Raw genomic sequence first — 25,911 nt, 5'->3', positions numbered from 1 at the left:
TGTTTTGTGTACAGTCTCTGCAGAGGGACGGCACGAGGCTAAATCAGTGAAGAAAACAAAAAAGTTGGAAAGACACGAGTGTGCAAAGATTATACAACATGCAATTAAGTTGTGTGCTAAGGAATAAAACAGTATCAACGCTGGAGAAAGGCAAGCATAAGAATAGGGGGTAAAGGTTATACAGAAGACGTTGGGCAAGCCAGTACAGAACATGGTCAAGCGGCTTCGAGAGAAAACAAGAGGTACTGCGAACCGGTGACAGTCGGGATGTGAATTCTAATGATGCCATACAGCTAAAGGGTAGACTAGAAGGCTAAAACGAAAGCGGAAAATGGGAAATAGGAAATGCAAAATGTAAAAATAGGAGGCAGCCAACGCCCGCTGGTTCCGAAAAACAACAAGGCACTGTCCAAGTCAACAGTCAAGATTGGAGCAGATGAAGGAGAGAAAAGGTAGTCAACACAAAATAGAAATAAACAAAGAAAACTCCTGTTCTTTTTATTACCCTGGCCCTTGCTTTTTTCCCCCTCCATTCCATCCCGGTTCGCCTTGTCCGTCTTATCTGATGCGAACAGTCCCCTGTTCATCCCTTCGTCTGTCATTGCAAAAGAAAAGTATGAAAGAGAGAATCAAGAAAAAAAAAAAAACGCTGTGATTCCAAACAGAGATGTGGCTATGTGTTCTCCTCAAAAACGGAAACCGGCAGTCCAAAATAAAAAGAATCTCATACAGTACAGAGTCGACACAATGGTGTCACCATCATTGTACACCTGCTGCCGCATGCTCGCTCTACGAGTCGGCCAGCTTGGCAAAGTGCTTCGACCAGATCCAGCCCACAAGCTCGGACGGGTCGTCCTGATTCTTGGCCAGCCACAGCTCGCCCTTTTCGGCAATAACATCAAAGATCTAAACGCGTTGTCAGTAATATGTTGGAGTCAGGTATCGCATCACAATGGGTTGCGGGGTTCATGGGGGGAGGGGGGCCTCAATTACCTCGCCTGCTTGGTACGTCAGGTACGGGTACCCTGCTTCGTGCTTTGTCTCAATATTGAACTCGAACAGAGACGCCGCGAGCCAGAGCACATTGTATCCGCTGCTGTGGCCGGCGCCCGTTGTCGACGACGAGGCGTTCGAGGACGTCGTCCCGGCCCGTTCCCGCGAAGGTGCGCGTGACGACAATCGGCTGGCATCATCTGCCATCAGGTGGCCACCGGCGCCACCATGGTGGTGGTTGCGCTGGTGGTGGTGATGGTGATGGTGGTGGTGGTGACTGCCAGCGCCTGGCACAGAGGTCGCGGTCGGTGCCGGGATGTCATCCATGGGCATCGCCGAGTGGAATAGGCCCGAGAAGCGGCGGTCACCGCTGCCCGTCATACTGCTGGTGTCGCCACCAACCGTACTGCCCGGCGGGTACTGGTTGCTGGAGTTGTACGTGGATCCCGAGTCGCGCTTGCTAGCCTGAAGGGCCGCTGCCATGCTCGATTGGCCAGCGGTCGGCAGGCCATGGTTGTTGTTAAGCGAGTCGACACTCGGGCGCGGCGCGGTGTTGCCGGACGAGTCATAGCTGCGACCGGTGCTGGGCCGTCCAGACCCCGATACCGAAACGCTGCTACCGCCAGCATAGCCACCAAGCGACCGTGTCGACGACGATGACTCGGCCGGCATACCAGGCGAGCCAGAGCCACCGCTGCGAGCATGGTTGTCATTCAGGTTGAGGCCGCTGTAGTAGTCGCCGCGGTAGTAGTACTGGTGCGGACTCGGTAGTCCTGCAGCCGTTGCTATCGATGTGGATGCCGCGTGTCCGGCCAGGTTCGGCGCCGACGTCGTCGTGGGCGAGAACGCAAAGGGGCCGCTGGCACGTCCGCCAAAGTCGGGGGCTGGAAGCGTGGGTGCGCTGTCGCTGTTCACAGACTCGCCGCGCCCGCGGGGAGACAGATCCATCGGTCGGCCAGAGCGCGTCCGAAGCATGCTCGTGCCACCAGGAGTGGGGCTGCTTTGGCTGTCATCAGCACGGCCAGCGCTGCCGCTGCTGCCGCCGCTGCCGCCGCCCGCGCCCTTGGTCAGGATTGTCAAGCTTTGCTTGATGTGGTCTTCCATGTCGTGGAAGTCGCGCGCAAACGTGCTCATAATGTCAACCACCTCCGGCACGTTCTGCTGGTCTTCCAGCACAACCTTGACCTTTTCTTTCCAGATGGCAAACCACCGAACCTGGATGTTGACAAAGTTGCCCAGGCAGATGTTGCCAATCTTTTCTGTGTTGGCAGACAGCATGGGCAGCTCCTTCTTGAGCGCCTCGTTGAGGGCTTCATACTGCTCCACGAGCTCGGCGAGCTGCTTGTCGACCTTCTTCCCGCTTTTCTTGAGCTGTGCTGCCCGTTCGTAGTCGAGACGCCGCTTTGCACGTTTCTTCATTGCGAGACTCGGATTGCCGTAGCACTTGATGACCAGCTCAAACGGCTCAATGACGTGCTTTCGGACCTGCGCCAGATGCTGATCCAGGGCCACCTTTTCCATGTCACGCATAGACACATTGAAGCGGGCCCACTTGCTCTCCAGCTCTGGGTACGGCGATGGCTGCAGGCGCATAACCAGTTCCATGGCCGATAAAAGCTGTAAGAATTCGTGCACGTATGCCGAGACCTGGCGGGTGTAGAACTCCACGTCGCGAAGGACTACCTGCAGACGAAGGTAGTCGTCGCCAAACTTCTCGTTGAGCTTGGTATACACTTGGTCCTCGGGCGGCCGGTTGCTGGACACTTGCAGCTTGTCAACGCGCTTGCCAAACGCCCGGGCAAAACCAGCACGCACGTCCGAGTCCTTGCGTTTGCGGCCGACAATCTGGCCAACCAGCTCAAAATTCTTCTTGGTTTTGTTAATTTCGAGGATCGAGTTCTCAAGAACGGTGCGCGCGGAGATGAGCGGGCCACGGTCGGGGTGATCTTCGGGCGTGTACTGGAGCAGCTGGCTGATCAGGTTCGGATATTTGGTGATGCGTTGCATGGGCTTGATCAGCAGCGAGTCGAGGTTCCAGGCGGCGGTCAGATCCTGTGCCACCTCATTACACTCCGTGAGCCAAAGCTTGACAGTCGGGTCTTCCTGGATCTGGATGAGGCGCTTCGCCGCGTTGTCGCTGCTTCGCAAGAAGGCCTCGTGGGTGACACGCATTTGGTCAATGTTCTTGCGGAAAACAGGTCCGAGAGACGTCTGGCGATCCCGGGCGTCTTCAGCAACTGTTCCAGTCGTTGCCGACGAGGCAGCTGCTGTGGTCGAGGACGAGCCGGTCGTCTCGGCCGCGGAGGTTGCCGACGTTGAGTTCAGGGTGTCCGATTCGGACAAAATGGAGTCTTCTCGAGGTGGGGGGGATGTGCGCCGGCCACCCTTTGGAGCATACACCGTGGACACGGCGTCTTTCAGCTGGACCAGAAACGCTGTGTGGAAAGCAATAATCTCGTCCGTATTGCGGAAAATGAGCTTGACCGTCTTGGCATCGAGCTGCGGGCATGCTTCGGCCGTGCCCTTGTAAATTTCCTCGACAATGTTCATGTCGCGCACGAAAACGGCCTCGGTATCAATCAGCTCACGAATGACCATTTGGCGCTGGACAAGACGCGACTGTTCTTTGCTGGGTGTGGTCTTCTTGGGGCTGCCGCCTGTACGTTTGAAAGGAGCATCGCCTTCGTAGGCATCACCAGTACCGTCAAGCCCACTAGGCCGCTCGCTGTCAATAAGTGTCGCGCCGCTAATCGACTGCCGTGGGAGATCAAGGGATGCTTGGGCAGACGACTGCATTGTCATGGTTGGTGGGGGCGACGTATACATGGAGTCGTCCGCACTGCCATTCCCGCCAAACGTGAACGAATCTTGGCCGTCATGGTCGTCGCGCATACCAAGAGCAAAGCTGTTTGGGCGCGAGGAATCATAGTACGCACTGGACGAGCTCGGGCGAACACTGTTTTCGGTGAACGAATCTCGCCCATCGACGGACACGGGAATTGGCGGCGGGTCGTGGTCGGGAAGCACGGGAATATGTTGGTGCGCAACCTTGTCATCCGACAAATAAGGGACGAAAAAGTTGGTCCCCGTATCCAGCTCCGGGAGCATGGTCGATGTAGGCTCGTCGGCTGGCGAAGCTCCCGGGCCATCAGGCGATTCCTCTTCGTACGGGTCGATGTTCTCATCCCGTTCATTTTGCTCCTGCTCGCCTTCGAGAACCGAAGCGGGCCTGGAATCAAACTCGTACGGATTCCGACGGTGGCGCGGTCGCAGACGCTGCTCGTTTTGCTCGCTTTGCTGGTTTTGCTGGCTCTGCTGGTTTTGCAATATCGAGGGCGGCACTGCACGGGTACGAATGGGAGAGCCGCCATCGATATCGTGGCTACTGTTGATCACCTCCGTACTGTTCGACAACGCCGCCGAGTCCCGGGCGGCAAGGAACGCGCGGGCATCCTCGCTTTCGATCGAGAAATCTGTCCAGCCAGATTGTTGGCTGGACCGGTTTGCAGGGGACATGAGCGAAGGCAAGTTGAGACTATTTGACGTGTCCGGTGTGCGCTGTGGCTCGCTGGCTGACCGCTGGGGTTCGTCTGAAATATCAGATGAAGCAAATGCGGATCCACGCAATGCCGCGATGTTGTCTTTCAAGGTCGGCACAGCGTAGAAACCCTCGGGATTTCCATAGTCAGAGTCATTCGGCAGGTCCAGGCGGCTAGATGAACTATTGAGTCGTGACAAGGGCGGGCGCCGGCTGGGAATGTCGGTCTCGCGACCAAGTATGGTGACAGTTGTCGTTGTCTGCACCTTATCTGGCTGGTAAGGCTGCACCTCATACTCTGGCTCGATGTTCCGACTCGGCATTGTCGGCTCAGAATCTTCTTCCACGTTTGCTGTAGGCACTGACGATGTGAGCGCAAAGCCGATGGCAACGTCTTCCCGTACTGTCTCGTCCGGTGTCTCAGTGACGGCGGTTCCGATGTGGATTGGTACATCGTGTTCGCTTGTCGGTTCCGCCATGTGGTAGCCAGAGGCGCTTCGGCGAAGCTCATGTACTCGCACGGGGCTTTGGTGCAACGATGTGGCCAGCTGGGTAGCTTCCTGCGAAGCATCGCGATCTTGAGGAGGCGTATAAGGCCTGCTTTCGTAGCTGTCCTGGCGGTATGAGCCAGGAATGAAACGATCAAAAGGCGACATATCGGCATCTTTTGGTTGTTCGGTTGAGATGTTGTTTGCCATAGGTGTTACATCATCAGCCCCCTCATCTTCAAAGGGATACATGTACGAGGACTTTGGGGACCTGTACGTGTCGTCCCCTTGTCTGTGCAGCTTCTGAGGGGTTGAATGATGAGATGTGTGGGCGGTCTGATCGTCTGGTGTAGGCAAGTCAAAAGGCGAGCGATACTCAACTTTTGCGTTGCCATAACTAAGGTAACCGGGTTGCGGCTGCGGTTCAGTTCCAGCATGCTGCAGGCCGCTGGCAGTATCTTGCCGCGGAGGATCTGTTTGCGGCTCATTGTCGAACTCCGTGATGGCTGAGTTGAGAGAAATCGCGGATGGCGGCGGTTCGTCTCGGGCATCCTTTCGGGGCGGGGAATACACGCCACCGGGAAATGTCCCTGGAATGCCCAGTGTCGGTGAGTCATTCTCTCTGGGAACCCGGCGACTTGGGGCCGGCCGCAATTCCGGGATGGAGGTCGAGATGGCCAGAGACGGTAGCTCGACGGCGCTTTTCCGCACGCTCACAGTGCGTCGCACTCCCGGACTATGCAGTGGGCTTTGGCGGGGACTGTTGCGGGGCGGTGTAGAGACTGCTGCCGAAGCTGCTGCTGCTGCACTGGCAGCAGTGGCAGCAGTGGGGGATGAAGGGGGTGGCGTTGACGTGCCCGGGAATCTGGAGGCCGTTGGGGACGATGACGACGCCGCTGCCAATACCGCCGCATTGGCAGCAATGGAGGCGGTCGACGACCGGACACTATGGGACCGTGCGACAGCGGCAGCGGCAGCCGCCGACGAGGTCGTGGTGCTAGCGGCCGCATTGGACGAGGCCGACAGGGATGATGCTGACGACTTGGAGGACAATGTGGCCGCTGAGGCAGCCATGGCGCGCCTGCTGACCTCGGACTGCGCGCGTACAGCAGCTTCGGCCAGTGCCTTGGCTTTGGCAGCAGCCTCGAGCTCCTTTTTTCGTCTGTCTGCCGCAGCCTGTCGGGCCGCCGAGGCCTCCGTTTCTCGAATGGACTTGCTATATTTGAGACGGATCGTCTCGCGGCGCTGGGCGAAGTCGATAGGGCCGACGTCGATCTTTCGGCGATTGGCAGTTCGACTTTCATCTTGTTTTGCGGCTGACGAGCGGGTGCTGCCAGCGTACGGCATCCGACTTCGTTCGGCGGTGGTGGACGAGGAGGAGGATGCTGCTGATGTCCGACCCAGGCGTGACGCAGAGGCTGGAGCGTTTGCGGATGAGACAGGTTGCCTTGGTCGTGAGCTGCGGAGGGGTGGAGAAAGCTTTGGTGGCGGCGCCGCAATATAGGCGCTGAGACGGCCATTGCCAGAGGTTGCGATTTGGGACGGTGGGGGCCTGCGCGACGAGGTCGAGGTGGGCGTCGTTGCGGCCTTGGCCCGCGAGGCGGTTGTCGATGTTGGGGTTGCTGCACGTTTTGTTGGTGTCTTCGCACTCGCTGTGGATGGTGGGGGGCCATGCGAGTGCTGCTGACGTGGGACTCTGCTGGCCGCAGCAGAGCGGCGTCCAGCTGCAGATGCGGGGGAGTTGGAGCGTGTCGACGATGGACTGGAGCGGTTGGAAGCTTCAGACAGTTTCCTGACGGAGATGGGAAGGCGCGAGGTGGGGGACGTTGGCGACTGCGGCACGTCGGACATGGAGGTAGGCGGACGGGTGGTAGTAGGGTTCTTGTTCTGAGTGGCGAGGCGCGAAGGCGGAGGGTTAGAGGACGGGGGCGGAGGCGGCAGAACAGCCAAAGCGTTGGTCTGTCCGCTTTGTTGATTTTTATGGTGGTGGTGGTGATACGTCGGCTTTGCCCCGGCGAGATCGCTGTGCGCCCGAATGTGTCCTGTCGGACTGCGCGATGGTGCTGCCGTGCGCTCCGGTGGAGCTTGGTTTTGGAACGAGGCATCTCCTTGGGTGCCTGGACCTTGGTCGCCCAGAGATCGTGGAGAGGTCGCGCTACGATACCAATCTGTAGGTGAAACGGCCTCGGCATCCTGGTCCATCTCAGACCGTGAGCGCGTGAAGATCCGTGGTGGGTCGTGCAGGACGGACTCGGACGTTCGCCGTGGCCGGACTGCTGCGTCGATGCCGTATCCAGTGGTTAACAAATTATTGTATTCGGGCAGGATCTCTCCAAACAATAGGCCATTCGCTCGTGATACAGGCGGCGGGGCCGGTGGCGGTGCCGTCCGGTTTACCCGCGGTGATGCGAGGGGCGCCGTCAGATGAGGCGTGGACTTGGACGCTTGTTCGTTGACAGAGGTGGGAAGTGTTCCTGGGGCACCGGCTCGCGGCTTGGCGATGCGGCTGGCAAAAGAGTTCGGACTGCTCACCGGCGGCGGGGCGTGGCTGCGGTTCGTCGGCGTCTTGGCTCGCGTCGTGGCGGTCGGTGACGGACCCCGGTTGCTGCCGGCTGTAGTCGCCCGAGATCGAGACGCTGTTGAGGGGGGAGCGAGGCCGGTCCGTGTCGTCGGTTTTAACCGCGTCGAAGACGATGCAGACGATGATGCGGCTGTGGCGGAGGCTGACGGGCCGGTGTTGATCTGGTCGAAGCGCTTCTTCAAGTCCTTGACGCTGGTGGACGACGAGGCGGACGGTCCATAACCCGGCCGGTTGGTGGTCGGGTTGGCGCCGTTGCTGCCGACAGGAGTCGAGACGGAACGACCAGACCGAATTGCATTTGTGCGGTTGGCGAGCGACGGCGGTGGCCGGGACCGCTGCGGTAATTGCTGTGTCTGCTGTGACTCGTGCATCTGCTTGATGGTTACGCCATTGGGAGAGGTGTTGTGGGACGGTGCGAGCGGTGCTGGTCGAGAGACAGGTGTCTCTGGTGCCATGAGGTCAGCGGCCGTGAACGCCACGGCCGTGTCCTGGTCGTCTTGCTGGTGTCCCCGAAGGCTGCTGTCGGTGTAAGAGCGATAAAAGTCGCCAGGGTCGTCGAGCAAGTCGCTGCGGGCGTCGTCGTGGGCGGGAAATGGGGGAAAGGGCTGAGAAGAGGGTTCGGCCGAGTACTGCGCGGTGTCTACGCCGGCATTGGACGCGACAAGCGGATGGGACGATGACGACGACAGGGGCGGCAGGGGCGGCGGTGGTGGTGGTGGTGGAGGCGGGACATCGAAGGACGGCAGCAGCGAGGGCTGGAGGGCGTGCGCGTGGTGGTTGTGATGGAGATGCTGTTGCTGGATGTGGTGATGCTCACGCGGGGAGGGTGAGGCCAGTGTTTGCTTGCTGAGGTTCGCGGCGAGGCGGTCAGACGGAGGCTGTGGCAGAAGGCTGTGGCTGTCGAGGTGGGTGTTGCTGGGACGGGCTGCGTTGTTCATGCGGTCCAGCTGGTCCAGTCGGTCGAACAAGTCGAGGCGGTCGAGGCGGTTGGGAGGATCGAGGGGATCGTCCTCGTCTCGGTGGCCGCCGTCCATGACAGGCTGGACATTTAGGCTTTCGCGGCCGGTTGGGGCAAACGGTCGTGGTTGGCTATGCCTGCTCGGCGAGCGATTGGGGGGGGGAAAGGGGGTGGACGAGGAGAAACACGAGGACACGAGGAAGGGGGGAGACAGAGAAAACAGGAGGCGACGGGATGCTCTGTCTTGGAAAGGCGGGTGCAGGATGCAGTCAGAACGGGTGGGTTGGCCTGGCTTATGCAAAAGCGCGTGTCTCTCTCGGGGGGAGGGCAGGCGCTGTGCAGCGACAACCAGCGATTTGGGGAAGGGGCGATCGTTCGCGGGATAGGTACAGGCTGGCGCCTATGGGACGGGGTTTGCAGCCAAAACAACCTACGAAGTAGAAAAAGCACGCTAACACGGGGCCTCGTGCGTATCGTATGGATGATACCCACGGATTTGTGACGCGGAATCGCTGGAAGGCAGATGGCGGCTCAGTGCTTCGTATTTCAGAGGTAGAGTGCAAGAGTGCGAGCCCGTCGCAGCATCGGCGTCATTAGGCCAAAATATTCGAGAGGAAACGCAAAAGCAAAAATGCCACATGCTCACACAGGCATTCCAATGTGTCCAGCAACTGCATCAGTCCAGCAAATCCTTTTCGACGCTAGTCCAACAGACCCTCAGGGGGTCGAGGCCTGTCAAAAGAGGGTTCGGGCTGGATGGCCTGGATGGCTGGGGTGGTTTGTCTGAGAGGCCGGGGTGGTGCGGTTGAAGGAGTGGAGGAACGGCGGAGGAACGAACGAGCGACCAGGGCCAGTCCAGTGTACGACGGACCCAAGGTTACCTTTCCAGAGGGAGAATGACTAGAAAGAGTGTTTTCCCTGGTTGGGAAGATGTTGGCCTGCGATGGTGGCCGTTGTGCTCCGTTTCCCAAAGCTCGCTGGCCAACTTGGCGTACCTTTACTGGCTGTATCTTAACATGCAGGGCGCTGTCCCTCTCCTTGGCCCGCAGTACAGAATACCCTGCGTTTCTATTTCTGCTTTTCCTAATGCAGCCAGAGAACTCGTCCCTCGCTGTGGCGGCTCCTCTGTTCACCTGCACGCTCGTGAGGCTTGAACGGCAAACGTCCTCCACGGCTGGTACTTTCAGTCGTATCGCATCTGGGCGTTTTCGTATCGGCTCCTCGTTGATTGCCAGATTGGAGTGCGCGACCTTGGATAGCAAGCATTACGGCTTACGACGTGCTGCCGGCGCTATGTTTTGGTCATACGAGCGTCGCTGTGATGCCGTCGGATCTTTCATTTTTGATAACAGCCCACACAGTCGCTGGAGTCGCACCTTCGTCTCTCCTATACTCCCTCCAATCTCGTCTATTCCCTCGCTTCGCATTCCCCATTTCATCCTGTCGTCCTCCACCAGTCACTCCGTCCTGCTCTCACAGCCCTTCAATCTTCACCACCAAGCCTACAAACCTGAAAGCCTTCTCGCCCTCTTGTGCCCCGTCGATCACGGTTCTGGATGAATCGACTGGCCAGTATTGATCGACACATCCGCTGCATGCGGCTAATCCGTGTCGGCCGCTTGTCCACACGTCCAATACTGGTGCTGCAGCTGCCCTGGACACCCCCGTCCTGCATGCTTCATTCGTGGCTGTCGTAAGATACAGAATATCGGTCCGCGGAGTGCTGCTTCTGAGCCACTCGCCTGTGCATTTTCCCCCCACGGCTCCCTGCATCCAAAAAGCACTCTATGTCCGACTGGGTGCTCCATCTTTTCTTTGCTGTTCTTACTTCTTTCCTTGTCCCAAGGACGGTACCACACGCATGCGGTGGCCCCTGCCCCTTCCCTGCCCAAGTCGAACGTGGCTGTATGGAGGCGGTTACTTTCCATCTTTCTCTTGTTGAGCCTTGTCGACGATCCGTAGAGCATCCGGTTGGTCACAACAAGTCGCATTTTGAGCCACATTCATCACAACGAAAGTATGTATTCCGTACTCCGTCCTCCGTACTGTGACCAGGTTCACACACTCTCTCCTCGAATTTCTCGATCCCTTCTTGTCACCGTACATAGCTCTCCCACATACCGGTCGCACTTTCCTTTTATTCAACGGCCGCTGCCGACTGGCACTACTGCGCACCGACAACAAAATCTGACCCGTCGCGCCTGCCCAACGCTGCGACCTGGCCATCCACCCCACACCCCCTCGCCAATTGCACTGCGTTACGTTGTCGTTGGAGATGCATCCTGGATCCTGGTGGTTTGTTGGCACGTCCATCCGCCCACCGACCTGTCTTCGCTGGCACAGTCGTACAGGCATTTATCCACTCCAAGAGCTGCTCGCTTCCTTTTTATCCATTCTGTAGGTTCGTATCTATGCAGAGTATTTCGCTTGAAGACCTAGCTTTTCCTCGTAATTCATGGTGCTGTCCCGTGTTCACAGGGTCCCCGTCATTCTGTCCCAAATATGCCTTCCTTTGTGAAAGAAACAAGAATGGTCCTCGGCTCACTGACCTAAACTCAATCCTTGTCACATCTGCAACTCCGTCCTGTGCAGAGCGGCCCATCCACTCACACGCAATCGCAACACTCACACACTCGCCATTAGATTGTGCATCCACCAACGGGAAGGCACATCCAAAGCGCTAGCCCACTCTGCCGCACCAACACGTTCGACCAGCGCAGGCCACCTCTGTCCGAGCTTGCAGCCACAGGATCATCGCAATCCAGGGGCATTGTCTTGTTTTCTCTTAGGCCATTCGTCCCTTGCGTCCCTGGCGTGCGGGCCCCCCTGGAACCGCTGCCGTTGGTGTGTTGCTCAGTCAGGCCAACCCCCAAGTGCGTCTCTTTGTTGTGCATTTCTTTTGGTGCCTGTCCGATATCGTGTTTTCATATTCATATGGGATCGGCTCCAAAGTCAGATTCACCTAGTAAATTGCCGACGTAGCCTTGCCGTAGGCGCTTTCACCACCCGCTGTTGGCCGATTTTGTGGTCTGCGGCCTCTGAACACATCGACGGAGAAGAAACAGAAAAGTAGGCCCGTTCACCATCGTCATAGCAAGACCTATCCCCCGGAACGCACTGCCGTCTTCCGCAAGCATTACACCGTATAGGCCCCCTCCTTATCTCGTGTGCTTACGTCGTGTGTTCAACGTGCCTTCTGCGTCTATTATGTCTTGCTCGAAAAGAGGCATGTGGATCTTCCCTCCCCTCCCAATTTTCTCATCCGTTCTTTCCTGTAGCGCTTCGGTAGCACTATCGCTCCTGCCGCTTTTTGTCTGACCACGAACCACCGTCGTCAAGCTTGGCGGCTCACCAACCCAGAAAAGAAGGAACGCGACGTTCTCCACCAAATCCCACTGACGCGCCTGGACGCGCGTATCAAAGAAAAGGTCCTGACAAACACCAACACACTGTTTCATGAACGCTGTGCCATTGCGTCGTACGATGTATGCCGTACTGGCATTCTCGATCAAAGCAGGCGCAGCGAGCACAAATGCCACAAGAGAAGAAGCAGACAGGACCCGAAGTCCGACAGGGGAGAAAAGAATGCTCCGAGGAGGAACTGGAACAGGTGTAAATTAGACCAAATGGCCCAGGCCAATAAACAAAACCTTCTCTGTAATTACAAGGTCAACAACAGCCGACGGATGGAAATCACGGGACCAGTAGTGTCAACAGAATATTGCATTCGATCTTGCCTGTAACACACTGCGAAAGTACGACGTAGCTCAACGCCATTTTCCAAACGTGCAATTTGACCACTTTTGTGCAACCCCCGCCTTGATTTGCCAGGAATGCTTCTGTGTTCTCCTGCAATTTCATCTCCTTGCCATCGCAATCTTCTCTGCCTTTCCCCTCAGCGTGCTGGATTCCATCCCGAGTTACATAGGCCATGGAGCTGTCGCGGACGCCTATGCCCAAAGTCGGTTGGAAATAGGAGAGGGCAGAATGATAGAGACGGGACGTTGATACTGGCCCGCATTGACATATCGAGACCCGGACGAGACACAGGTCACCGCTTTGGCAGGGCCAGCTTCGCATCATGGCCAACAAAAGAAAGAGGCCAAAGACCAAGAATACGTCCGATGGCCGCTCGCAGAAACGAGCAAAGACGAAGGGGGGGGCAAAGCCGAATGCAAAGGTGCAACGAGACTCCGCAGAGCCGCAACGAAAACCGCGAGAAGAAGCAGTGGCCCGCGCTCCTGGCCGAGATCGATCCGTCAAAGAAGATCTCCTGGCCCGGTACTTTGCACGAGTCGACACGCTTCGGGCATATCTCTTGACACGGCTGCCTGCGACATCGCGACTCCGCCGCAAAAAGTTGTCCGCAGTTGGCAAGCAGGAAAACGCCACCGAAGTTGAGAAACTTCTGAGCCATGTGCTCGATTCGACGCTCGTGGCCTGCGCCAGTGGCACCAATGGTGATGGCTTTAGCAGCGGGCCAGTCCTTGACGACGGCGAGCGGGCGAGACTACGCATGACGTTTTCCCAAACCAAGGGCGCCGACGAGTCGTATGTGACGGTCTCGAACGCTGCCGAGGGTGCTTTCGCTCCCCAGTCCGAGGTGCGTGTCCCCTGCCAGTCTATGCTCTGCCTGTTTCAGAGCCAATCTCTAATCTGGCAGATTGTCGACTTTGTTGTTTGGCTTCTCTTCGAACGAAGCAAGAAAACCGGCGGGTCCAAGGGCTACAGTAGCTTCCCGGACAACGTCATCTGTCATGGCTTTCAGCGAGGCCAGCGGCCGCCCGTTTGGGACTTGCATCAGCAGATTGCCGATGCCAACGTGATATCCCTGCCAACGTATACCATCCCAGGTGTCTACGCCGCTAGGAATCCCCAGAACGCGCAGACACTGAAGGAGGCGCCGTGGCCGCAGCTTCTTGCCATTCTGGGCGCGTCGGCCGAGAAGATCATGACGGATCTTCTTTTGGATTGCTCGGTTTTCCTACCGGTGGATGCCGGTAACGGAAACTATGTCCAGCTTACCGGCAAGCCGCTGTTCGAGACCATCTCCAGTACGGAGACGGCCGGTGCGTGTCCACCGACGAAAACAACTGCAACCAAAACCAAGCAGCCTTCCGACATCACGCTCTCGAGAACCCGCATGCTGTATACCACGCCCAGTCTTTCGAAGGCACGTAAGGTCCGTTTCGGATTACAAAATAGACGTACGTTGCTCTCCCTCTATACCTTTTTTTTGTCTTCTTTCCCACAGCTCACGAAACAAAGATATCCTTGACCAGTTCCCAAAACTTTCCAAACTCCCTGAAGAATCTCCCCGTGGTCATTTTCTTGCCTCTGTCAACAAGGCGAGAACGATACGCACGGTGATGCATATATTCCCAAAACAATTTGGACTTCAAAATATCTTCACATCAGCTACCGATGGCGGGAAATTGCCCCGGTCACTGCACCACGTTTTTGCACGGGAAGAAGAGATCGTGGCCAAATTCGGAGAAGAAAAACTTCAGGAATATAATTTCCAGGTGCCGACTCCTAAGCGGTTGCGTGGAACGCTTTTGGGTCTCGTGGAGAAGATGCAAACGCTTCATCGAAAATGTTCCTATGCTGCGCTTCTCCAGTATTACTGTCCGGACCGAAGCCAAGGCTCAACTCCGGCAGGAGACATTCGAGTCACTGCCCCTTCAGGCAGCACCGAATCGTCGGAGAAGCTTGCAGACAAAAAGGAACCATATCCACAACAGACGGGCGAAGACGACAGACCCGGGACGAAAGCATCCAAACCCCTCAGCCCGGTTCCGCTGGTGCAGTTGGCTACACCGGTGCGGCAGGTCTCTGCTTTTTGCCAGGCAGTTTTTCTAAAGATTGTCCCAGATGACTTCTGGGGCCTGGGGGAGGTCCAAGTTCACAATAAAGCTATATTTTTAAAGAAACTCGACTTGTTCGTGCGACTGCAGCGCTATGAAAAGCTCAATTTCCATTCCCTGCTGCAAGGATTCAAAGTACGGTGACAGTATATCTCGCGCTTCACCTTTCCTTCACGTTTCTTCTTCCCGGCTTCTAACAGAAACTTTCGTTGTAGATTGCAGAGCTTCCGTGGCTGGCACCACCGAAACTCAAGTACTGCAAGCTAAGCAAGACCGATCTAGATAAACGACAAGAGATCTTCTCCGAGTTCCTCTACTTTCTCTTCGAGTTGCTGCTCATCCCCCTCCTCGCGACCAACTTTTACGTGACCGAGTCCAACGTGCACCGAAACCAGCTCTTCTACTTTCGCCACGATGTCTGGCGACGCATATCGCTGCCGGCCATGGCAGCGATCAAGGCCGGCCGCCTTGAAAGAGTCCACGCAAAAAATACGGCGCTTATGGCCAGTGCCCGTGATCTTGGTTTCGGCAAGCTGCGGCTCCTGCCCAAGAACATGACTGTTCGTGCCATTACCAATCTGAGTCATTGTGTCCCGAAGAAAGGAGGCTCGGGCCCAGCGGCCAGCATCAATGCAGTCCTGCGGCCAGTGGCGGCCATGCTCAAGCTCGAAATGAAGGAGCACCCCGAGCGTCTCCGATCAGGCATGCTGTCGACAAGGGGGATGTACTCGCGACTAAAAGACTTTAAGCAGCGCATGCACGCCAAAGACAAAAAGATCTTTTATTTTGCCAAGGTTGACGTCAAGGCAGCTTTTGACACCATTCCACAGGAGGCCATGATAAAATTGCTCTTGTCAGTTCCGGAACACGCAGCATACCACATGGAGAAGCATGTTGAGATCTCGGCGACAGAATACAATGATGTCTTGAGCGCCCCTGCCACTTCGAGAAAGAACGTGGGCCCTCGCACGACTTGGAAAACGATGGCCCGGCCGAGTGATGACATGTCTGGCTTCCATGACGCCGTGCAGGGCTCGATTGCACTGAACAAGTGCAATACCGTGTTTGTGGACAGCGCTTTCCGCAAGACACGCGATGCCGAGTCGTTGGCCAGGCTGGCGGTGACACACATTCACCAGAACATTGTCAAAATCGGCAAGAAGTTTTATCGGCAGAAAGAAGGCATCCCGCAGGGATCCGTCTTATCAGCGGCTCTATGCAGCTATTTCTATGCCGACCTGGAGGAGAAGGAGCTGGGCTTCTTGGGGCCGGCTGACAGTAGCAACGAGGACTGTCTCCTGCTACGGCTGATTGACGATTTTCTTCTAATCACCGTCGACCGGTCCAAAGCAGCACGGTTCGTCGAAGTGATGCAGCGCGGCCACCCCAGGTACGGTGTTACGGTCAACCCGAGCAAAATCCTGGTCAATTTCCATCTGGAGATCGGTGGCAAGCCCGTGCCACGGCTTGCTCCGGGGCTACCGTTCCCGTACTGCGGCACAACCATTCACTGTTCGACACTCGATCTGGCCAAAGACCGCGAGTCGAAGCCACAGGGTATGAGGCATGCCTTGGCTAGAAAGCACAAAATGTGAACAAACACTTGCTAACAAGCCCAGACCTCTTCAACTCGATCACCATCGAGCACACGCGATCCCCAGGCTACCAGTTCCAGCGCAGAATTCTCAGTATGTCGTGTGTCCATGCTCCGTTTGTGACTCTCTTCCGTCTTCCATGCTCTTTCCATACTAACACCGGCGTCCTAGACTGCTTCCAAATCCAATCTCACCATATGTTTTTCGATACGTCGTTCAACTCGCGGCGGACGACACTACGCAACCTCCACAGCGCCTTCGCCGAGACGGCCGGAAAGATGTGGGCGTATGCGCGACGCATGCCCAAGACCAAGCGACCCAGCGCGCAGCTGACCATCCGCACCATGGAGGAAGTCGGCCAAATGGCCTTTGGCCTCCTCAACAGCAAGACGCGTGCACAGCAGTGGCCCGAATACAAGTTTGACGTGTCCAAGCCACACCTACGATAGTACGTTTTAAGAATAAACAGCAAGCGGAAACGAGGACATGTGGTCTATGTTATAACTAACATTTTTCAGCTTGCTGCTACATGCATTTATGGTCGTTCTCGGGAAGAAGCAGACAGGATACAAAGACGTACTCGCGTATATACGCGACGCCATGCAGCAGCTGCAGGAAAATGGACGGGCACCTCTGCCAAAGGAGTTCAGACTGTCAAATATAGCAAAATGATGGACAATGAGTTGACGAATAATGATATCTTTTGTTTCTCATAATATTCCACCAACAATGCGCCTTCTATCTAATTCTATTTTAGGATCTTAGTTGTTGGGACAGGTCTCATCTATACCTTGAAAGTGGCAAATGCGACATGGGTTGTCGTACTAAAACCACCTGTGGTATCCAGAGCACAAAGAAAGAGCAAGAAGACAAAATAGGTCCAACCTCCATGACGAACGATTCCGGTGACCATAAGGCAACAGGAATGAAAGGTTAAATGGCCAGCCCGGTCTCCCACCAACGCTTGCCCGTGTGCCAATACGCGAGGTCGTCGCTGTACCAGCGCCAAGCAGACAGGCCTGCCCGATTGTTGCCTGCTGGGCTGATGATTGAGGACGTTTCGGCTCCTTGCACAAGGCATATCAGGTAACGAGTGGGCGAGAATGGTACTGGCTCAAACAACCACAAACCACAACGTGATGTGTCATCAAGGAACAGCCATATTGTAGCGTGCAGCCACCCGAGAGTGAAGAGCAAGTTGGCAACCTGGCGGGCGCGGCGCGGAAGCCGCTTCATGACAGCAGACGGGAGGACGATGCCCTGCACAACGACACCAACTCCTGACAGGACAAAAAAAAGTGTGGGCCCCCACCAGAGGGTGTGCGTGGGCAGTGCAGTTTCACTCGCGGCGGCATGCAAGATAGCAGACTGACCGAACGCAATGACGAGGCCGGTGAGACGGGTGATGGCGGGCAGGTGTGCCTTCTCTTGGGGCATGCTTCTCTTGGAGATGTGACCGTTGGCACCATTTGCCTTGGCAGTGCCGTTGGTGCCGTTGGCCATGTTCTTGATCTCCGTGGCCTTGCCGCACACTGCCTTACCCTTCGGCAAGATTCCCCGGTTGACGAGCCATAGAGTCGGCGCCATAAAGGCCCATCGGAATGTCTGGTGCCACGTGCTACCCCAGAATCCAGCGAGACCGTGGTCCAGCACTTGGGACACACTTCCGAATATGGACGGGTAGTTCCAGAGCTGAGCTGCGGTTGACACCGTAGAGATTGAGTTCTTGCCTGAGATGAGAGTACCTAGCGATACTCGTACAAATTGATCAAGGCTCAGGACAAATTGCAGAGCAGCCACCATACCGACCAACCCCAGCAGGCTTCTGTGCAGTGCGAGCAGGTGAGGGTGGCGATAGAGGAACTCGAGGTAGGCAGGCATGGCCATAAGAGCAGGCGAAGGCGGTGGTGTCCAAACCGCGCCCATGACTGGAGTCGGAAACTGGTCAATCTGCTCCGACCACGGTTTGTTGCGTGAGGGCGGTGGACCAACAACAAAGTACGGGTCATGAGTCATGAGCACAGCGCAGATGTCGAGCACCAGATAACTGCTCAAAATAGTAGTTATACGGGCCCGGTAGAACCCGGCCCGTGTTCGCTGACGGCGGTAGCCATGTTTGGTCCCCTCTAGCAAGGACGATAAGCGGACCAGCTCATTTGTGTGTGGCCGTATGGGCGGTGCAAAATTCGGCACAACTGTCTTGCCCCAGCTCCATCCTGTGCAGCAGAGACGTTAGCATTAGAAATACCAAATCACAAAAAAGAGCTGAAACCTGCTGTCGTTTAACCCACCAATACCCCTCCAAGCCAGGCACAGGTCTATAGCCCAGTCAAAGCGAGCAAAAAAGGAGGCGTGGGCTGGGAATGACTGCCAGTAGTATTCGTGGCCCAGGCGTAGACTGCGAGCAATGTCCTCGTCCGGTGCGTTGTCGGCGTTTTGGATGTTCAATGTGTCAATATTGACAACGTCTGCCTCTCTTTCCTTTGTTCCGGCCGGCAGTATCTTCCGCCGCCTAGCCACCCGCTCGCCGTCCCATGGATTGGTCCAAACAAGCACCACCAATGCCCACAGTGTGCCCCATCCGAAAACCAACCCGGCGCCATAAGCAGACGCAAAGTTTAAGCTCGATGTGCGGGCCCAACTGGGGCCGTTCCAGAGCGGTGAAAGTTGGTGAGCATTGTAGGCAAGCAGGGCAACGGCTACCGCATACCGAAGAGGTCGGAGCGCCCGGTGTCGACCTGCCACCGCCAGGAACGTGGCTGGCACAATGATAGCGGGCACGGCACAAGCCACCAACATAAGCGGCCGCGCCTCGCCACGAGCCATAGCAGAGCGGAACGCGTTCCGCAGCACGCCGCGCTGGTAATCTGCCAGCGTGATGGCGTCCATGGCGGGCAATTGAGTTAGCTCAGGAGGGTGCAGGCGAAACGAAGAAAATACAGACATCAACAACCAAAACAAAACTACAGAAAAGGAGAAAGGGGGGAAAGGATGTATCGTCTATGTGAGGCTGATCATCTTGGAAAGTAAGGGTGGGTAGCTCCTTCCTATTGGCCCAATGCGAGCTTATACGGAGCGTGGGGAAGGCGCGACAGGGTCGACAGGGAAGAAAGGGCAGTTCACGGGGCAGACGTCGTGGAATTAAAGGAGATCAATGTAGGAATTGGGGCGACAACTTGGAATCACAAGGCGAAATGACACGACGAGCGAAGCGAGGTGTAACATTGCCAAATTAAAAGGGATCGTCCAGAAGCCGGGTTTGACTCGCAAAATCTTGCCTTTTTTTTATATAAAATAAAAAAAGTAATTTTTTTTGTTCAAATTGACCGTGCAGGTGAAATTTTTCATAGAGACGAAATGATAATAATATCACATATTAACAGCAATGAAATAATGAAGCACTGTTATTTATTTACTTAGGTGATTTGTTTTCGTATTGAAAATATCTTAAAAACATCCAACTATATCATCTACGACGTAATCTTGTAATACCCATATTCTTTTTTCACTCAACACTAACACAGTCGCCAACCATGATAGTCGGGTACTGTTTTTCAGGAGTTTTCGACGTAACCATCCCGTTCTCCCCACCCTCATTGCCGGTCGCCGCTCTATCTGGGTCGTGGCCCATGTGTGTACCAAAAAACACTTTACCGTCGAACCGCCGTGTCTTGGTGAGAGTCACAAACGGCTCCTCGTTCTTGGCGCCCGTCTCCTGGTTGATGCAAACCATGTGGCAGCGGCGGCAGGAGCCCAACATTTTGAAGGGCTGCTGGCCGATCCGTAGCCGTGACCAGCCATCTTCGGCATACGGTTTCTGCTCTTCTCCCAGGCGGCTGTCAAGAACAATGTTGGCGCGGAAGACGGAGGCGGGCACGCTTGGAGCATTGTTGCCGTCTTTGCTGTACAGCCGAACGGCTGCGTTTAGCTCGCGCAGGCTGGCCATATGTATAGCAAGGATAGGACTCTCGTTGGACAAGAGAATGCGTTGCTGCTGGCGGCCGGCCAGCGAGTTTCTGCTGGTGTCATCTTCGCTTCTATCGCCGATTCGACTTGCTGTACTGGATCCTCCGCGGCTGCGAAGGCCGTCCCTCTCAGAATCCGAGTCTGGGGGAGATGGCAGATCTCCTAGTCCCTGGTGCTGGTGTTTTTGCAGGTGCGCTTTGGAGTGTCGCATACTCGTCCCCTGGCCGCCAGGAGGGAAACGCGCCAGTAAACATGGGACGCCTAGCGCCCGAGAGAAGAAGCTGCTCACTTCCTCCGACGTGTATACTTGTGCGGCGATCTCCTCCCCACAGACACGCGACGACCGTGATGTTGTCACTGTTGGCGCAAACATGGCCGGATTATTGGAGAGCGGCACGGACACCTCCGAATGGCGCCATTTCTCGTCTTTCCCAGCAAACGAGACCCGGAGCACACCCCGGTCAAAATCCACGACTGGTCGCAGGAGCGCCATCTTCGGGTGCTGCTTCTGGCTCAGTGCCCGCCGCGTGCCTCGGTGAACAAGGCACCACTCCCGGTCCCACGCAAGACCTTCAGGCCGCACCGCCCAACGCGTGCCCTGTGGAACGTCGAACGCGCCGCAGCTTTTAATCGGGTATACACTGATTTTGGCGACGAAGAGACTGCCTATGCTTGGGGTTGTGTTTGCGGCTGCATTGGGTGGTGTGGTTTGTTCCACCCCCATTGTGTTGTCTCGGTAAAATTCGTCGAGAAATGCCAGAAATCCGTCTACATCCCCAGCTGTACTCATGGCCCCCAAGCTCACTCGGATGATCCCAGTTGGCTTGCCCGACACAATATCGTCGCCACCTTCGTCGGAACCGCACCGCATTCCGCGCGAAAAGTTGCGCCGCATCTCCCAGGGCTCCAGGCCCAAGGCTGCTGCGACGCCTCCCGGGTTGCAGACGCTGCCCGTGCGGAGATGGATCTTTTTCAATGACACCAACTTATCGAACTCGCCGAGGCTGACCCATGCACCTAGCGCGTTTTGCAGGTTGAATGCCACCACGGCGCCAGCCTCTTCTTTTTCCGGAGAATATATGTGGCACAAGGGCATCCCATTTCCGTGGCGCATGGCGGCTAACCCTGTGTAGAGGCGGTCGGCAAGGTAACGGGTATGTGATGCTACTTGTGCCATCGACCCAAAGAGCGTCGCGTGTGTCTCCAGCGCGGCAGCCAAAGCGAAGATATTGTGTACTGGCAGCGTCCCATCTTCGAGTCGGTCGTGTAAAGCATAGCCTCTGCTGCCACCCTGACCCACACTGCCCTTTGTGGCATGCCACTGTTCCTTTGACGAGCAGACGACCATGTCGACGGTGCCGCCACCAAAATAGCGCCGAGAATCGAAAAGATGGTCGGCGGGTCGGCGTACAATAAGTCCTCCCAAGTCTGGGAAGCCAAAGATCTTGTAGAAGCTGATGATAGTGAAGTCGGGTGCTGTGTGCACGTCACTCAGGTCGAGTGGTGAGGTTGCAGCATAGGCGGCTGCATCGAGTAGTGTCCAGACGTTGTTTTTTCCTTCGTCCCGCTCTATGTCGTCAGGATCAAGTGTCTGATTCTGATTTCGTAGACGATGTGACCACGATAACGGAAATCGGCGTCCATCCATGTTGGACTGTGCTGGGTAGGCAAAGAGAGTGTTATTGCCGTTCATGGCGATGTCGTGGGTCTCACCGGCTGCCCATGCTTCCACCTCGCCCGACGGCAGACAGACAGCTTTATCGGCCTCTTCACGCACACCCACCAGGCTCGTGTGGCACGCCTGGTGGTACGCGTACGAAAAACCGCCCGGAAGAGCGCGAAAGGCTTCTGCAACTAGCTTGGCGCCGGCCGTTGCGTTGGCTACGAAAATGAGATCAAACTCGGCCGGGTCGGCGCCAAAGAACTGTAGTGTCCTTATTCGGATGTCCTCAATCATGTGTCCGGCAGCTTGGGAGGACGCCGAGGCTGCGTGCGGATTGCCTAATAAGTTGGCCATCATATCGGCAGCGAACCGATCAACCAACGAGCGGCTGTAGAGCGTAGTGCCGGCATGGTCCAGGTAGATGCTGTCTGGCAGAGTTAGGAGTCGGCCGAAAGATAGACACGATAGCAGGCACACTCACCTTTGAGCATTGGAAATTCATGCTCGCGGAACGCCTCAACAGAGCTGTTGTACGTTGCACGCTTGGCCGCCATCGCAATCCGATGATATGTGCAAACCGGATAGTTTTCTGTTTTGGGGATGGCCGTGTCCCAGAACGAGAAGGGCTTATGAACGCCTATCAGTACGGCGGAGGTATGAGACAGACACGGAATGATGAATGATAAACCGCGGTGGTTCCAAGAACGAAAGATCAAGAAAGAAGAGAGAGAAAGCTGCTTTATCGGGGCCCTTTATCGTCGTGCAAGTGACCTCCTTCCCAGATCGCAGAAAAGCACGTTCTTCCCCAGACCGCCTGATTCCGTCGCATTACGGGGAGGGAAAGAGCTATGGTTTTGCCTCCTCTTTCGCCTCTCGCCGACCAGTACGTCTTTGTCGTCCATAATTATTGGCAGCTGATACGGGGAGGACCAGAACGGACTACATTATGTTGGTCGAATAGGGCGGGGAATGTGAAGGGTAACGGCCAATTTAGCGCTAACTGAGTCTCCAGGTGGTGTAAAGGGCCCCGGAGTTGGGCGAAGTCCACCAAACTCGTCGGGCGAGCTGAGCCATGTCGTCCGCCATTAAAGCCCACTGTACGACATACGAATAGCACGATAGGCGCCCGCACAGTGTATCTGTGGCTGGTGTGCAAGCACGCGCCACGGCGGCTGGGCGGGTCTGGGGTCAATCCTCCCACGTACGCGTAAAACCGCCAACGCGTCCAGGAATGGCAGGGGTAAGTCAGTCGCGCCTTCTTCGCGTAAAGTGGTTCCTCTATTTGGCGCGCGCTTCCTCATTAAATCTTGTACCTCCCTTGGCCGCCATCTTGAACTTTCCTTCGTGCTTTCCACGTTTGACTTTCATTCCCTGTTACTTCCATTTTGTCCATTCTTGCGACTTTCTATTCTTTTCTTTGCGAGCATCTACGCATCTATCCATCGTTCTTTCCGTTGTTTGCATATCACATCGCTGTTCTTACCATTGCGTTACCCCTTTCTCTAAACACTTCCTCCTTTGCTCTTTCCTCACCACACACAACAAACATGGTTGCTTTCTCGCTCGGAAAGCGGAGCAGAGCTTCGGACGTAGAAGGTATGAACATCGCAAAACCATAGCTTCTTTCAAGTCTTTTGTCCCTCTACTCACACTACAGACGCAGACGCCAGTCTTTCTCTGAAGCGCGTGAGACGCAGTACCCGCAGCTTCGTGGTCAACGATGAAAACCAGGATCCCAACGCAGTCACATTCGAGGATGCTCTCGCCGCAGATGCCGATGCCACCCCAAAGGTACGACGGGCTATCTCGACCAACAGTACACTCGTCTCGCCGACTAAGACTTCACCCACAAAACGTGCCGTGTCCGTCGCTGGTGTTCCACTTACCCCATCTACACCTCGTTATCGGGATGGCCTCGGCACCATCAGTGCCAGCCGCTCCACAACAGCGACGACGCCTGCGACACCTGTCACGCCTAGCACACCGCGCCACCGTGTTATGTCCGCAGGCAGACTCTCTCGGCGTACCACACCGCACGGCCTTTTTTCAAAACCAAGTGAAGGTCTCGGTGGTGATACGACACCCACAACACCACGGACACCGTCTGGGAGCGTTCAGACAGTCTACCACGTAGCGCGGCAGCTGTTTGCGCGAAGCTCGGGCATGGCGGCAGGCTCTCTTGTTGGCCGCGACGATGAGCGCGCGCGGCTGCGGACGTTCCTGAGTGCCAACTGTGGAAGCGACGCCGCGACATTCAAGAGTGATTGTGGGTGCCTGTACGTCAGCGGACCGCCTGGTACTGGCAAGAGTGCCATGGTAAACGAGATGACGGAGCAGGTCTGCACCGAACAGTCTGGCTCTGTACGCAAGGCTTACGTCAACTGTATGAGCATTCGATCGTCCAACGACCTCTACAGCACACTTCTTCGGTTACTAGTGCTGGGTACCGGCAGCGAGGATGACGAAAATAATAGCGACGAGCAGGCTGCTGAAGCTATGGGTGTGGACTTGACAGAAACGAATGCCGTGAATGCGCTTCAGGCTATGTTTCTGCCCAAGGCGAGCAAAAAGGCTGCTTCCGCCAAGGCGGCCGGATCCCCAAGCACCTACCTAGTTGTTCTTGACGAGATCGATCACATCCTGACCCTCGACCTCGAGAGCTTGTACCGGGTAATGGAGTGGTCCATGCTCAAGACGTCGCGCCTGGTGCTAGTTGGCATTGCCAATGCCCTCGATTTGACAGACCGCTTTCTCCCCCGTCTCAAGTCGCGCAACCTACAGCCCGAGCTGCTTCCATTTTTGCCCTATACCGCACCGCAAATCAAGAACATCATTACGACCCGACTTAAAACTGTCCTCCAGACGACTCTTCCTTCTGTGCCAGAAGCATCTGCTTCCGCCCCTGCTCCCACCAACTTCCTTCCCTTTTTTCACCCTGCCGCCATTGAGCTCTGCTCACGCAAGGTGGCCAGCCAAACCGGTGACCTACGCAAGGCCTTTGAGATCTTGCGTCGAGCACTAGACCTAGTCGAGTCCGAAGCCCGCGAAAAGTACCTCAACGACGCACGTGATGCGTGTAACGCAACCACATCGAACGTGCTGACGACACCTACGAAGAAGCAGCCCCTGGCCGAGAACATGAACTTGGCCTCGTCGCCTCCTGCCTCGGCAGCGTCATCTCGCACAGTTCCAAAGCGGTCGTCGTGGGCGTCGTGGGCCGCCCAGAACCTGACCATTGAAAACGCGCCCCGCGTGTCCATTGGCCACCTCAACAAGGTCACCGCATCCGCCTTCGGCAACGGCGCCCAGCAGCGGCTTAAGGGCCTCAACCTGCAACAAAAGGCGGCACTGTGTGCCCTGATGGCGTTTGAAAAGTGGAGCCGCGAGGCATACGCAGCTACACAAGCCGCTGCACAGACAAACACGTCGCTGCAGCCGTCCAGCGGCGTCAAGAAGCTCGTCAAGGCGCCCACACCCAGCCGGCTCCAGGCGCCGGGCGGTGGTGCGGCAGGTACGGCAGCGCCGACCATCAAGAAGCTGTATGCGACATACAACCTCATGTGCAAGCGCGACGCTGTCCTGCACCCGCTCTCAAGCTCCGAATTCCGTGAGGTTGTCGGCAGCTTAGAGACCCTGTCGCTGGTGACTGCCGTCGACGGCCGCAACGGATCCTTTGCAGTGCTTCAGTCGGCGCCCGGCAGTGGGAGTGGTCGGCGAGGCCGACGGCCCGGTGGCGCTGTCAGCAACAGCATGATGGGCGGTGGCAGTTCGGGTGTTACTGGTGTGGCTGGTGATGAGAAGCGCGTTGCCAGCTGTGTTGGCGAAAAGGAGCTGCGGCAAGCGCTGGATGGAGCCGGCGCCGATATTTTGCAGAGTATTCTCAGCGGCGAGGCGCTCGACTGAAGTTTTGTATTTGGCAAGCATTTCATTGTACATTTTATTCTCTCTGTGCGTTTTTCTTTTCCCTTTTCATGGGCGCAGTCTACAAAAGGAAGCATGGCAGCATCTTGGCGTTTTTTTGGTGTGAATTATCAGTTTTTTTTGGTTGTGGGCAGGGGGCTCGCATTCGTTACGAAGGGTTAGGCAACAAGTGTTTAAGTGATAGGAAACGATGACAGTGGAAACAGCAGCCGCAAACAATAAACAAACACGAATGCCTTGCACTTACATACTTTGCGAACGCCGCCAAGCTGTCAGAACTAGTTTCTCCAACCCGGAAACTGTGCCAAGGATGGCCAACCCAGCTTAGCCAGACGGGAAGC

The 25,911-nt window shown here is 56.3% G+C and overlaps 5 protein-coding genes across 5 annotated transcripts; 2 read left to right on the top strand and 3 right to left on the bottom strand.

Moving 5' to 3' along the window:
* Positions 1-789: 789 nt before the first annotated feature.
* Positions 790-8,634, bottom strand: SPBR_04532 (Rho guanyl nucleotide exchange; the record flags this gene model as incomplete). The annotated part of the gene is made up of 4 exons (XM_040762809.1): positions 790-906; positions 994-6,294; positions 6,362-6,781; positions 6,862-8,634. The coding sequence occupies 4 exons, from the start codon at positions 8,632-8,634 to the stop codon at positions 790-792; spliced, it is 7,611 nt and encodes a 2,536-aa protein (XP_040615630.1).
* A 4,005-nt stretch (positions 8,635-12,639) lies between these two features.
* On the top strand, positions 12,640-16,469 carry SPBR_04577 (telomerase reverse transcriptase; the record flags this gene model as incomplete). The annotated part of the gene is made up of 6 exons (XM_040762854.1): positions 12,640-13,161; positions 13,222-13,735; positions 13,977-14,560; positions 14,641-15,982; positions 16,045-16,113; positions 16,192-16,469. 6 exons carry the CDS (start codon positions 12,640-12,642, stop codon positions 16,467-16,469), a joined length of 3,309 nt encoding a protein of 1,102 aa, XP_040615629.1.
* Positions 16,470-16,953: 484 nt separating this feature from the next.
* Positions 16,954-18,909, bottom strand: SPBR_04803 (uncharacterized protein; the record flags this gene model as incomplete). Its single annotated transcript, XM_040763080.1, has 2 exons — positions 16,954-18,236; positions 18,312-18,909. The coding sequence occupies 2 exons, from the start codon at positions 18,907-18,909 to the stop codon at positions 16,954-16,956; spliced, it is 1,881 nt and encodes a 626-aa protein (XP_040615628.1).
* Positions 18,910-19,525: 616 nt separating this feature from the next.
* Positions 19,526-22,203, bottom strand: SPBR_04676 (molybdenum cofactor sulfurtransferase; the record flags this gene model as incomplete). Its single annotated transcript, XM_040762953.1, has 2 exons — positions 19,526-22,077; positions 22,131-22,203. 2 exons carry the CDS (start codon positions 22,201-22,203, stop codon positions 19,526-19,528), a joined length of 2,625 nt encoding a protein of 874 aa, XP_040615627.1.
* A 993-nt stretch (positions 22,204-23,196) lies between these two features.
* Positions 23,197-25,552, top strand: SPBR_04715 (cell division control protein 6; the record flags this gene model as incomplete). Its single annotated transcript, XM_040762992.1, has 2 exons — positions 23,197-23,245; positions 23,307-25,552. 2 exons carry the CDS (start codon positions 23,197-23,199, stop codon positions 25,550-25,552), a joined length of 2,295 nt encoding a protein of 764 aa, XP_040615626.1.
* Positions 25,553-25,911: the final 359 nt, after the last annotated feature.

The sequence above is a fragment of the Sporothrix brasiliensis genome (assembly GCF_000820605.1).
Source record: "Sporothrix brasiliensis 5110 chromosome Unknown Cont21, whole genome shotgun sequence".
Lineage (NCBI taxonomy): Eukaryota > Fungi > Ascomycota > Sordariomycetes > Ophiostomatales > Ophiostomataceae > Sporothrix > Sporothrix brasiliensis.
This window is presented reverse-complemented; position numbering and strand designations above follow the sequence as displayed.